General features: G+C 40.8%; 2 protein-coding genes across 21 annotated transcripts in view; one reads left to right on the forward strand and one right to left on the reverse strand.

Moving 5' to 3' along the window:
- The window catches only part of TGS1 (trimethylguanosine synthase 1), a 45,626-nt gene extending 36,690 nt beyond the window's left edge, over positions 1-8,936 (reverse strand). For all 4 annotated transcript variants that reach the window (XR_006512059.2, XM_014857750.3, XM_070481236.1 and 1 more), the window contains exons 1-2: positions 8,472-8,936; positions 1,353-1,417 (exon numbers count right to left, since the gene is read on the reverse strand). Coding sequence is in view for 3 of the 4 variants with exons in the window: in XM_014857750.3 (XP_014713236.1) it covers positions 1,353-1,417; positions 8,472-8,575 (169 nt within the window). In the remaining variant the exon portion in view is untranslated. The remainder of the gene's footprint in view (positions 1-1,352; positions 1,418-8,471) is intronic.
- TMEM68 (transmembrane protein 68) overlaps positions 8,805-13,301 on the forward strand; it is a 39,665-nt gene continuing 35,168 nt past the window's right edge. For 2 of the 17 annotated variants that reach the window (XM_070481243.1, XM_070481242.1), the window contains exon 1: positions 8,814-8,980. The gene's annotated coding sequence lies outside the window, so the exon portion shown is untranslated. Of the gene's footprint in view, positions 10,003-10,525; positions 10,584-12,963; positions 13,059-13,301 lie in introns of those variants that run through there. The other 15 variants (XM_044744190.2, XM_070481239.1, XM_070481247.1 and 12 more) reach the window with 14 other exon arrangements.

Genomic DNA, 13,301 nt, shown 5'->3' on the forward strand with positions numbered 1-13,301 from the left:
AGGCAACAGAACAGGGAATCTTACACAGCAAATAAGGAGACTGAAAAAAAGAGAAATCCTATATGCACAAATTCTACTAAAACAAAGAGGGAAATAAGATACCTATCTAAATAACGAAGGGCAGTCCACTCACCATTCCATTCAATGACCTTATGATAGCTCAGGAGAGAGCAAAATAGGAAAAACAAATCAGCTAAGTTTTACGTTTCTCTCACAGTGTGCGTATTTTCTAACGTGCAGTGGAAGTCTCGTATCTAAAAGAATCTTCTTTGTACAACATAACACTGAAACACGACCAAACATTTCAGCCACTGAAGAAACAGTGATTTGCTCCATTACTGTGAGAATTAAAGGGCAGGTAACATGACACACTACTTGTGCTGATTTTAGCCTATAACTCATGCTGCAGTTTTCCCTCTGTCTAGAAAAACATAAAAGATCTGTGTGGAAAGAACAAATGGGGTCCTGATAGTGAAGTCTGAGAGAGAGCAAAATGGTTTTCAGGTAACTAGGTGAGGCTCAAAGTACAGAACAAATTCTATTTGTTATTTGAGAAAGTTAACCCAGACTGTGTCCTCTTTACTTCAGGCAAGACTATGGATGTTCACTTGGAATTTACCCTGAATCATTTATCTACACAACTGTTCAAGTATTTAAACAAGGAGGCCATCAGGGTGAGGTGGCTCTAATGTCTTGGTAGCCTAGCCAAACAAACCCAACCCTAAGCCAGAGTCAAAGCACTGGAAACTGAGAAAATGAAACTTAACACCAACCAATCACAAACAGCTAATTCAGCTTTCCCAAATAAGGTGACTGCTTAAACCATGGCCAATCAAATCATTTCCTTGCTTTGTTTCAGCATCTTCTCTAGAAAAATCCCTCCGGGAGCTTCTGTTGGTGGAGCGCTCCTAATCACCTTTGGTTTGGTGGTGCCCAATTTGAATCCATGTGTGCTCAAATTAACTCTTGAAAATTTTAATGTGTCTCAGTTTACCTTTTAACATAATAAAATTCTGCTGAAGAAACTGTACATTCTCTGCTTTTCAAAGCTTTAAATTTTAGGTTGCTTTTATTTAAAGACGACAACTGGGGAAAGAAAGCTTACAAAGGGTAAAAGAGGCTACCTGGAGCCCACACAGGAGCTACCTACAGGAAAAGAAAACACCTGCTTTGATAGGGATTCTAGAACCAGATTATAATAAAAAATAAGGACTGTCTCTGATTATAGGATTATTTGCCATTTATAGTATTTTATGCTAACAATACAGTATTATAACAAATCATACTTAAATTAATACAGTACTATAGTTAATTTTAGCAAAAAAGGGCTATATAGTTTTACACTGTATTACCTGCATCACTGCCATTGTCTTTAACATAGTAGCCTTTTAATCCCAAATTGCACAATTTTCGATCTCTGTGAAGCAAATTAAACAGTCAATATCGAAAAAAATTAAACTATAAATTTAGAGAAAAAACAAGTTCAACGCAGCATAGATTAATTAGTAAGAAAGTTAAGAAACAAAAAAGCAATCTGATAATATATTTTCTTCATCTGTAATATAGAGGTAATAATACATCTCATGGGATTGTTATAAAGATTGAGAGTATATGTAAATCATTCAGTATACACCATATGTCAAGCATTTATAATTAAAACTACTAATTATTAAAATTAAGTGGTAGTTTTGGATATTGGGGGAAGAATCTGACCCTCCCTATGATATATAAACAATGAAACGTTCTCTAAGAAGTGAGCACAAAACTGGAAAGACTGTTTTACACATGTATAAAGCCACATGCCGACCCTAGACCATTTGCAAATGGGCCAAATTATTCATTGCCTAGCAGACAAGATGTTCAGAGGCTGAGCAAAAACTATCTTGGGGACTAACATAAAATGAAGTTCTTATTTAAATATCATCAAACTGAAACATAAATCAAGACAAAACAATTCAATGCCAATGACCTTTAAAAACACTGAATAAACTGTTCCTTACATACATACTTCTAAATTTTTCCTTTATTTTCTAAGATTGGAAACTACCTAACTAAAATAAACCTAACAAAACGCTTAAAAAAAGGTGGGGCAGGGGGAGGGAGGATTTTGCTGTTATTACCTTCCTACCAGTAAATTCAACTCCATCATCACTGCTATAATAAGGCCATCTGCAAGTAATAGTTAATACTACTTTTCTAATGGAACTACAATAAATTCAACAAAAGAAAATTCTTGTGTACTTGATATATTTCATATCCTTCTGTTTGTTTTCTGATACTTTATAAAACAAAGTAGGTGGTGACACCGCAGGATAGTGAATGGGGGAGGGGATGAAGTGCAAATGTGATTTGGCAGCATGCCCACTGGCCTCCAAGAACATGGGATACTGGTGGGGCGAGGGAGGGAGTGGCAGCCACAAAGAGGGTATCAATGGCGTGCCTTGAGCACTCAAGGATATGGGACACTAAGGCGTCAGGTGGAGGAGAGTGCCCAATATGGTTGCAAGATTGGTTACATGTAGCAAATAAGTAAATGTACTGAGTGAGGATAATGATAGCCAAGATTCTCCTACACACACACATATTTATGTATGTATGTAAAATACATATATGTACTGCCTAACTTTGTCTGCTGAGAGGGCACAGAAGCATTGAAATTCCAGGAGCAATGAGCACAATGAGCACCCAGGACTTGGTTTCTAAATATTCTCCACTAAAAGGAAGCAGGGCACCTTGGAGAAATGGCAATTCCAGTTTGGAGCACGGACTGTAAAAGATATACCTGTAGCATCTTTTTGTACCAGAAGGTTAGGAAGAGTTCAAAGAATGCCAGGGACACATCAAAAGGATACAGGAGCCACCTCAAGGGGCCCCCACTAGCCAAACTGGAGAAAATATGAACATCAAAATAAATGATGATAGTAACAGAATATAACTCATCAATAAACCAACAACCCACAGTCCATGTTAATATAAAAGGAGTAAACAAATACGGGGGAGAGAAGGGAAGTGCTCCATACAGAATGCTAACCAATAAGTGCAGAAGGAATGATGCAGACAGAGAATTGCTCTTTGGCAACCTCCAGAGGTAGTTGATTCAGGCAGCAACAGGGCACTTGACATTGGAATACCTCCCCACAAAACACTAATTCACACAAAGGGAACCATTGTGAGTTTACAGTAGAGAAATCTGGGAAAAGGAACACGATGAGTTAACGGAGGTCAACATCACTAATGGTGGTATGAGTCTATAGAAAGTGCCTCCAGAAGTGAAGCAGAGCTGAGCAAAGGATCATTTCTGTGGCATTCCTGAAGAGAAGGCTGGCCTGGCTCTTCTCCTGTTGAAACGTCAGACAGACCCAGGTTAAGTAAGGTCATCCTACGGAAGGTAAGGTCTGAACCTTTCAAACTGTTGAGGACATGAAAGGGAGAGAAGAGTGAGAAATTTTTCCAGATTGAAGGAGACTGACAAGACATTAAGTAAATATAACAAGTTCCTACATGGAACCCTAGGTTGGAAAGGAAAGAAACCCTGTTGGCAAAGTTGGGAAATTTTAATTTGAGTTCACTAAAGTGGTTATGTAGAACAATATCCTTGTTTGGGGGGAAATATACAATGAAATATTTAGGAGTGATGGGGAATCAGGTCTGCAGCTTGCTCTCAAATGGTTCAGAAGACTCAAGATTGTGATTGTGTGTGTGTGTGTGTTTATGGAGAGGGAGAGATGCAATAAATGCAGTTAATTGTTAACCGTTGCTGAATCTGGGTGAGGGGAATATGGATGTTCTTTGAACTATTCTTGTAAGTTTGAAATTATTTCCAAATGAATTATTTTAAAAATAATTACATAATTAGAGCCTGTTATTTATAGCACAGGCAGCTTTATAACAAATATCTACCACTCCATCATTTTCTATTCTAGGCTTTGTATATAAGGACACACAAGTTTTACGTAATTCTAATCATAGTATAGCTATTTTGTATTCTGAGATGTCAATTAACACAAGGCATTTTTCATGTTACTACAGAGCCACTTGTAACGATTATTTTTAAGAGGCCCCTAAAATTGTAATTACGTCGTCTTCATACAGATAATGTATAGAAAATTGAATGTGTAGATGAAATAGAATTATTACTCCAATTACAGAGTTCATAAGACAGTATGTTAATGTAATGTCCTCAGAAAGCAAAAATTAATTACAATACAATGTTCTATTTCCCACTTTTGAGAGGAAGTGCACAAGTGACCGTATTTAGTATGAGAATCAACTCAATTACTGAGAAGTTATTTGGAACCTATGCTAACACTCATTTTCTATGCTTTCTGCTATATGGTACTGATTTTTCAGTTTAATAATCTCTTTTAGAATTTTGCCAACAATCAAATCTGTTGTTGTGAGATTTTGAAACAGATTTTTCTCTACCTGGAAAATCAGGGTTACACTGAAAAGCCTCTGAACTTCCAGCATGTCTCCCACTCTGGAGGACTTCTCGACAATTCCAAGATCATATCTCCAAGTTCTTATTGTTCTAAAGGGTTATAATTTGAGCATTAATTGATCTAAAGGAAAAAGCCATTCTTTTTTCTCTACTTATTTTGAACACAGAATGTAGTTTCTGAAAGTGAAGTAGAGCTTGTAAGTTTTAAGAATATACATGAGAGGCCAGCCTGGTGGCATGGTAGTTAAGTTCGCACACTCCGCTTTGGTGGCCTGGGGTTTGTGGGTTTGGATCCTGGGCAAGGGCCTACACACTGATTATCAAGCCATGCTGTGGCGGCATGCCACATACAAAATAGAGGAAGCCTGACATAGATGTTAGCTCAGGGACAATGTTCCTCAAGCAAAAAGAAGATTGGCAACAGATGTTCACTCAGGGCCAACTGTCCTCATCAAAAAAAAAAAAAAAGTATGAAATTACGTGTAATGAAAAGAGTGCACATTTTAATTCAAAAAGAATAAATTCAATGTAATTGGTGATTTATATGGTAGTTAAATTGTTTTAAATAAAGTCACTCTAATTGAAATTCCGTCACAAACAGTTTCCTAGAGGTACGGTATGAGAATTTTTCTCAACTTTCTATATTTTGTAACTTAGATTCCCTCTCTTTCTTTTCTTTTTTGGAAAGGAGACTTCACGAAGACAGTGCCAAGACTCAAATGGGCTGAAGGCTAAGAATTAAGGATGTAGCCTTGGCTGGCACCATATGCAAGCTGACTCTTTCTTGGCTTGCACATCCAACAATACAGCCAGGTACTCTCTTCTGGTGAGCTCCTCGGCCCCACCCACAGTGCTAGCCTGCACGCCTTTCAGGGTATGGGCCACCCCAATAGGTCAGGCCAGGTCCAGAGGATGGAGCAGAAAGACACTTCGTGGGTGAGAGGTGAAATAGGTGTCCAAAGTTACCACTAGTATATCACAAGGTTCTGGATAATCTGAGGCAGAAAGATTAGCAGCAAGAGAGAATGCTAGCTTCTAAATTTTTATGAAAAGTGTTTCTTACTTAGGGCAACTTTCAACAATCTCCAAGAACATTCATCACCAGAAAAGATGCATTTCTGATGCCTGGTATTCAAAGAATTTTCCATTATACTTGCTAAGTGTTCTCTATAAAGCAATCTTTGAGTTTGATCAGTGTAACTCAATCCACAGAGAATAATGATTCTGGAAGAGTATCTGGACCCGGCACATTGTAAGGACTAAATAAACCCTAACTGCTAAATTGAGTTGTAAAGCTGGAGAAGAGACCTGCACTGTAGTGACCCCACTAAGATACTGCTCCCCTCAGAGCCCTGACGAAGCAGCTCATCATCACATCTTTGAACACAACCATCATCACTACCATGCCTAAGTCATCCTGTTACTGCAGTACCTGACACATGGATGGCTAAAACACATGCTGAATAAATGAGGAATTTTGTGGGAAAAAACAGATGAAATGATTTTGTTGTGCTGTTTACGAAATACTAGAGGTCACCAACAGACACTGCTACCTGGGTATAATCAGAAGTAAATACAGGCCCTTCAATTTCCAGAATGGTTCTCTATCTCGACTAAAATACACTAAAGTATTTTAATAAGGCTCCAGCTGTCCTAGTGACTTGAGACCACTTACGTACCTCAGTCAGGAAGATTCAATAAAATCTTATGTTCTAGACAAATTAGTGGGATAGTGTAAAGACTATGGAGTCACACAGATCTGGGGTAGAAACCAGGGCTGCCATTTACCTGACAGTGTGATTTTTTTAGGCCATTACTGAAACTCAGTTTTCTACTAGGATAAAGTAATAACAGGACATTCCAGCTCAGAGGGCTGCTAGAATGCTTAAATGGAAAACAACAATAACAACAAAAAACCCCCACACATATATGAAATGTAAAACAATTAGTGCCTGGCACTGAGCAATTCATCAGTCTGGTAGATTATTTAAAAAAACTTCTGCCAATTCTACTGGATATTTTTTTAGTCCTCATTTTGCTTGATTTAGCAGCTTTGCAATGTACTCCTTCCTTCAACTGTTTGGTGACAGTATACTTGAGCTCGCCTTCTACCTCCTTCTCAGTTAATCCATCTCTCTTCTCTTTTCATCTTTAAAAAATGTTGGAATTCCTGAAGGATGGATCCCATTCCCTGACCCTCTCTTAAATGTTAAATGACTGGCTTCAGTTACTATCTGTACCAGAATGGCTCAAGTTTTTCAGACCAGCCCAGACTTCTCCAGAGCTCCAAACCAATATATCCAACCATGTATAACATCTACCCTTGGACATCTCATGGTACTCCAAAATCAAAACGTGCAAAATCGATTACCTTCTCACTGCCATTCCAAAATAAAAACCCATGGCTCTCCAGTGATCCCTATCTCAGTGAAAGTCATCAATACAAGCCAGAAACAGAAAAGAGGGAGTTACCCTTGACCTAGTCTCCTCCTCCTTTCTCTTTCCTTCATTCCCCGACATCTAATCCAATCCTAAACTCAACAATTTCTCTCCTATATTTCCCCCTTTCTCCATTTCCACTGCTACCAACTCCAATCCAAGCCACCATCACCTGTAGCCTGAAAAATGGTTCTAAGCGCTTCTCCTCCTCCAAACCATCCCCTCTGCTGCTGCTGGAGTAGCCTGTCTTCTACAAAGCCCTGCGTGTTTGACGCTGCCTACCTCATCAACCCTGTCTTCTACCTTCCTTTCCCGGTCATTCTGCTCTAGTTTCACAGGCTTTCTTTTGCTCCCTCAGGCTTTTATAGAGTTCTGCTTCCGGAATGCCTCCTCCCACTCAAACACATCCCAGTATATTTCCACACGCTCTTTAGACTTCTTTCCAAACACTACTTCTTCAAAGTTAACTCTCTGTGATCCGTGGAGAAAGGTTAGGTTTCTGCTGTCCTGGCATCCTGTACTTCTCTCCTGTAGCACTTTTAACTATAATTAACCAAATAATTATGTAATTATGTAGTATAATTACATTAATTATGCAATTATGTAGTATAATAATTAATTATGTAGTTGTCTTAATATTGATCTCCTGTGCTAGAACGTAAACTCAAAGGATGTAGGGACAGCTGTGTCTTGTTCTCCAGTGCCTATCAGTACTCAATACAAAAAGCACTCATTGAATATGTGCATGCATGAATACAAAGATACTTTTTACCTTACATTTGACACAGTGTTTAATTTCTTTTTGGATTAATTTTCCGATTACTCCACAAAAACACATGACAAATAAGAATTTCTTCAAACTTAAATTCTACAACATTAAACTGTATAAAAGTCTATCACCTAAAATTCACTTCCACAAGTTGTAACAGTAACCCTGTAAAAGGATTAGGGTAAATATACCTGTTTTACAGAGGAAAAAAAGATTTAAGAAGTTAAACGCACACACCTAATATGAAGAAAACCATTCTTAGCATCCAGTTCTTTAGTCATTTTTTTTTAACCTATCTTCCATGCAGGGTAATTTTTTACACAAAACAAAGATTTTCCAAAAATAAAGACAGCTCAAAAACTGATGTAATTATGGTTAAATCTTTTATCTCAGGTAGTCAGAAGTTCCATTTGTGCGCATTTGCACTTTAACAAATGTTCAGCTTTTAAAAAAGATGCTAACCAAAACAAGTTACTCATCTTTAAACCCGCACCTTGAGGTGTCACATCCATTAGACATTTCATTTTACATTTCACTTTCCCCCAACTTTTAAAGTCCCCTCAATTTATTATTATAAAATGATATCTATCAGCTACCACAGTTTTTCCTAACAGCTTACAAGGCAGATTTACTCCCTCACTTAACGGCAGTAGGCTACCACGCCGCAGTCTGAAGACGTTTTTTCTCTTTCTTAATCACCACCATGCCCAAGGGTCAAAGACTCCGGTCGTGGTTTCCGGGATCAATTACAACTAGCAAGCATCAACTACATTTCTGGGAAACGATGGTACCAGAAATGAAGAGGAACACGTTTTTACTTACTCCACAAACGCCCTGGAGCAGAGGCAAAGGATTTTATAATCCTCCCCTAGGTCTTCAATGAAGAGAAACATTTCGGCCACGCGGCTCCACTTCTCGCAGCACATCTTCCCACCTCGGAAGAGGCAGCCCTGCGGTCAACGGCGCGGGACCTGCCTCCGCCGGCTCTGCTCGGTTTCTGGAGACCAAAAGAAGCCTCGGCGACCCGTCCCGGAGCGAGGGGTTAAGAACTGGCCCGGGGCCGCTCGAGACCGCTCGAGACCGCAGCAAGCAGAAGACCGCCGCCGGAAATGGCTCCGGGAGGCCACGGGAAGGGGCGGGGCGACGGGCGGTGTCACACTCAACTCCTCCCGGGCTGCAGCCGCGGCGCCTTTTGGCTTTTTTCTCATAGGTGGCTCGGGGAAAAGCCGGCCGCTCAAATTTCTCTGCTTCCCTCGGCCGCTGAGCCGCCGAAGAGCTCCCGCTGCCGCTCGAGGGTGAGGGCGAGCCGCCTTTGCTCCCTCCCGCCCGAGGTGCGTCAGGGCCCGCCTTGGAACTCCCCGCGGTCCTCCCGCCCGGCGCCCGGCCGCCGGTGAGACGCGCGGCGCTGGGAGTGGCCCGGGCCGCGCGTGTTGGGTCCCCGGGGCCGCCCTGGAGTTCCCGGACTCGGCTTCCCGCCGGCCTCGGTGTTCGGCTCTGGCACCAGAGTGGCCGGGAGGGGAGGCCCTGCTGGGTCACAGCGAGCCCATTCACCTCGCCCTGCATCTCCCCTCGCGCGCAAAAACCTCCAGTTCGGCGTGTTTCGTCCCAGCTCAGGTCACGGTGGGGCGAGGTGTCTCCGGGCGCCCTGGAGGCCTCTGGGCCTCCCGCTGACCTCCCTGATTCCGAGATCCGAACCGAGCCTGCTGTGTATCGAGCTCAGGGAAATTGTGTGGCGATCACGAGAGTGTAGTGGAGAGGCCGCCTGGGTAGTGGGTGAGAGCGCTCGCGTCCAGACAAGTCGGGCTTGGCATCCTGATTAATGCCCTTTACTACTATCTGATACCCGCGCAACTGACTTAACCTCTCCGAGCCTCATTGTGATTATCTGTAAAATGGGGATGATTAATAGTACTGCTTCCTAGGGCTGCTGAAAGGACTAAATGAAACCATGCTTATCAAACCTTTTATCTGTGCTATTAATAGTTTGGACGGGTACGGGCTTTGTAGCCGCCGGACTGTCCCGGTCCTTGGGGTTTGCAGTTTGTAATACAGGTCTGTGCCCTCAAGCTGCTGATTAATAAGAAAATTGCGTGTGCACATAATCAGGATGTCGAAAACTGGAACTGCACTGCTAGATTTGAAAAAAGTCAGTATTTGGTGCGTGGGGTTCGCTGAGACTTCCCAGGCAGCTTCCTCCGAGGAGCAGGTTCGGACTTGAAGGTTGTTGGAGCAGTTAGGGCTTGGCTTGTGCTATTGATGCCGAAGTTGCTTTGGTCTTTCTTTAGAGGATATAAAACCTGAGGTAAAACCCAGACGTTTAAAACAGTCGCTGATGTTTTGCCCACATTTACAGGTGGGTGGAAATAGAAGCTTAATTTTCATATGAAATGTTTATTTCCACATCCTTCCTACTGCCTTACTTTGATGTTGGAGAGTTGCTCGTTTTAGTGACTCAAGAAGGTAGGAGTGCTACACGGGTACGGATACACCAACATGGCTGTGCAACATTTTAGGGATGAGGCTAGGTTAAGAAAATAAGAGTGGAACAGTGATTATCAAACAGTGGAAGATTTTAGCTAAAAGTTGGAGGACATTCTAGGATTAAAAAAAAAAAAAGCCTTGAAGGGTAATTCATATCAGAACTAGTGTTTGAAGCTTCAAATCTAAAAGGTGTTGTTTTAAAGCTAATATGATTGGCTTTGCCTGATACCTCAACTAAAATATTAAACTTCAGCTTTACGGATTGTTTGAAGTAGAATGCTTATTCACTGCAACTGAGTACTAAGCACCTGTTAAATCATTATTAAATATGCAAAAAGGAAAAGGGCAAATTGACTTGTATTTCAATGAGTATTTCTTTTAATTCACATTTTCAGGATATCCTCAATGTGGCTCATATACTAAAAGTAAGAAATGGATCTGCTGCCATCTGTGGTAAAAGAACTGGTTTACTGTTAGCGCTGTCCAGTTGCTTCCAATTCCTAGTGCCCTTGTGTACAGCAGAGTGGAACTCTGCCTCACCTTTTGCTCCATCCTCTCATCTTCCAGCAGTATATCACATGATGCTCCATTGCTATTCATAAAGTTTTCATGGCCAACTTCTTTGGAAGTAGGTGACCAGATCCTTCTTCCTAGTCTGTCTTAGTCTCCTCCACTGAAACCATGTCCACCATGGGTGACCCGGCTGGTATTTGAAATACCAGTGGCATAGCTTTCAGCATCACAGGAACATGTAGCCGCCACAGTATGACAGCTGACAGATGGGTGGTGTGGTTCCCTAACTGGGAAATGAAAGTAGGCCTGGGCAGTGAGAGGGCCAAATCTTAACCGCTAGACTACCAGAGCTAGCGAAAAGTACTGGTAATGGGTGTTCAAAAACAGGTTTATTCCTTTAAAGTTTTCTAGGAAACAAACCAAAAAGTTCTCTGTTCTGATTTATTAGTTTTTGAAATATACTGATTTAAACATCTGTAACGTCAATTGTAGTAAATGTTCCTCACCATCAGTATCAACGTGGTGACATTTCAGCCTGTCAACTTTTTCTTACAAGTTACATGAATTTCGGGTGAGAAAATTGAGACACTTTAAATGTGATGCATAGGATTGCATTTTATCATAGATTTTTTTTATAGGAAATAACCTGGAATTTTGGTAACTAAAATATTCTATCTCCCCCCAAAATCTTTAAACAATTACAGTTTTTATTGGATTAAAATAAAGTGATAAGGAGTCAAGTGCAGCCTGTGGTAAATCAGAGGAGGAGAAGGGCCAGGCATAAGCAGAGGGAAGACGGATATTGCAGTCTTAATATTTTCAGCTTTTCTATCAGACAGAGAGGGAGAGAGAGATCAAAGAAAGTGTAATGAATACCTGAGTAGGAAGTAGCAGAACTGGGTTTTAATTTTGGCTCTTGATTCTTCACTGAATTAATATAGTAACTTTGGGCAAGTCAACTTGGCTTTCTGTTTTTAACTTTTTTCCTTCAAAATTAAGAGGTTGCATTCAGTGAGTTCTAAAGCCATTTTCTCGTATTATCAAAAGTAAGTTAAATTTTATCAAAGCATGTTACTCAAATTCCTCTCATAGTTCTCTAGTGGCAAGTTTTAGGACACTGTCTTGGTCCACATTTTTGTAAAAGATTTGGATCTATAGTTCAGATCTATCTGTATTTAGTTGGCATTTGTTAGGTGCCTGCCATGTGCCAGACACAGTGTTCTAAGTGCTTTATGTGTGTTTTCTCATATAACTATCGATTTTGTTTGCTGCTGTATCCCCAGTGTTTAGAATAGTGTTGAGCACAACCTACTTGCTTGATAAATATTTGTTGTGTAAATAAATGCATAACCCAATGATGAAGTCTTCTTGGGCCATCCCCTTTCTTGTACACTGTGTTCTATCCCCTCTGGCCTAGTCAAGGACAGGCCCCAACAGTTCCCTCCTCTCCTGCATTATCCTTCTCTCACTCTCCCGTTGACAACATTATCATTGGTATTAAAAACTGCTGTGTTTTCTCTCATCTTAAAACAAGAGTAAACTTGACCTGCATTTCCCTCTGGATACCCATCTGTTTCTCTATTCATTTTTGCAGCGGTATTCCTCTGAAGAGTTGTCCATATCTGCTGTTTACAATTCATTTCCTCCCATTCGTTCTTGAACTTACTCCACCTGACTTTCATCCCCACTGTATCAAAGTAGTTCTTGTCAGGGCTTGCCAACGCCTCTGTGTTGTAAAGTCCAGTGGTCAGTTATCATTCCTAATCTTACTATACCTTTCAGCATCTTTTTAAACAGCTGAGTACTCCTTCCTTCTTGAAACACTTTCTTACTTTGACACACAGAATGCTGCTCCTGGAAGAAGGATGCTGGTTCTTCATTGTCTTCCCAACTTGTAAAATGTTGAGTGCCCCAAGGCTCAGTCCTGGACACTTTTTTATTCTAAATTCACTCCCTAGAGGGGTCTTCTTTAGTTTTATGTTTTTCAGTACTATCTATATGTCTCCAATTTCCAGATATTTCTCTAACCCTGAACTTCCTGCTAAACTCTGCTTATGTCTAGCTCTCCATTTAACATCTTCACTTAGATGTCCAGTAGAATCTTAACATGTTCAAAACTGAGTTCCTGATCTCCATCTCACCCCAAACCTGTTCTTCCTGCAACTCCATCTTTTCACAAGCAAGCTAATGATGATGATGATATGGCAATGCTTATTTAGTACTTACATGGTGAAAGGCACTCTTCTTACCTTTTTTAACGTATAATCTTCACAACAGTCTTATTAGGTAGATACTGTTATTATTCCCATTTACAGATGGAGAAACTGAGGCAGAGGGGTGTTCAGAAACTTGCCAAGGTCACATAGTAAGTGGCAGAGGCCCGCAGGATACAAACCCATGTTACCAAAAAACCAGGTAGTCATCCCAGACCTCTTTCTCACTCACATTCTGCATTCATTCATCAGCAAATCCTGTTGGCTTTATCTTCCACATATATCCAGAAGCTGGCCATCTCTTAGGACCTTCACTCTGCCCCACTTGTCTAAGCCACTTTAATCACTCATCTCCATGATTGCAATGACTTCCTGTTTGCTCTTTCTACAGTATGTTCTCAATACAGTACTCATTTAAAACCCAAGTCAGGCAATCTCACCCTTC

This window comes from Equus asinus, chromosome 12 (genome assembly GCF_041296235.1).
Source record: "Equus asinus isolate D_3611 breed Donkey chromosome 12, EquAss-T2T_v2, whole genome shotgun sequence".
Classification (NCBI taxonomy): domain Eukaryota; kingdom Metazoa; phylum Chordata; class Mammalia; order Perissodactyla; family Equidae; genus Equus; species Equus asinus.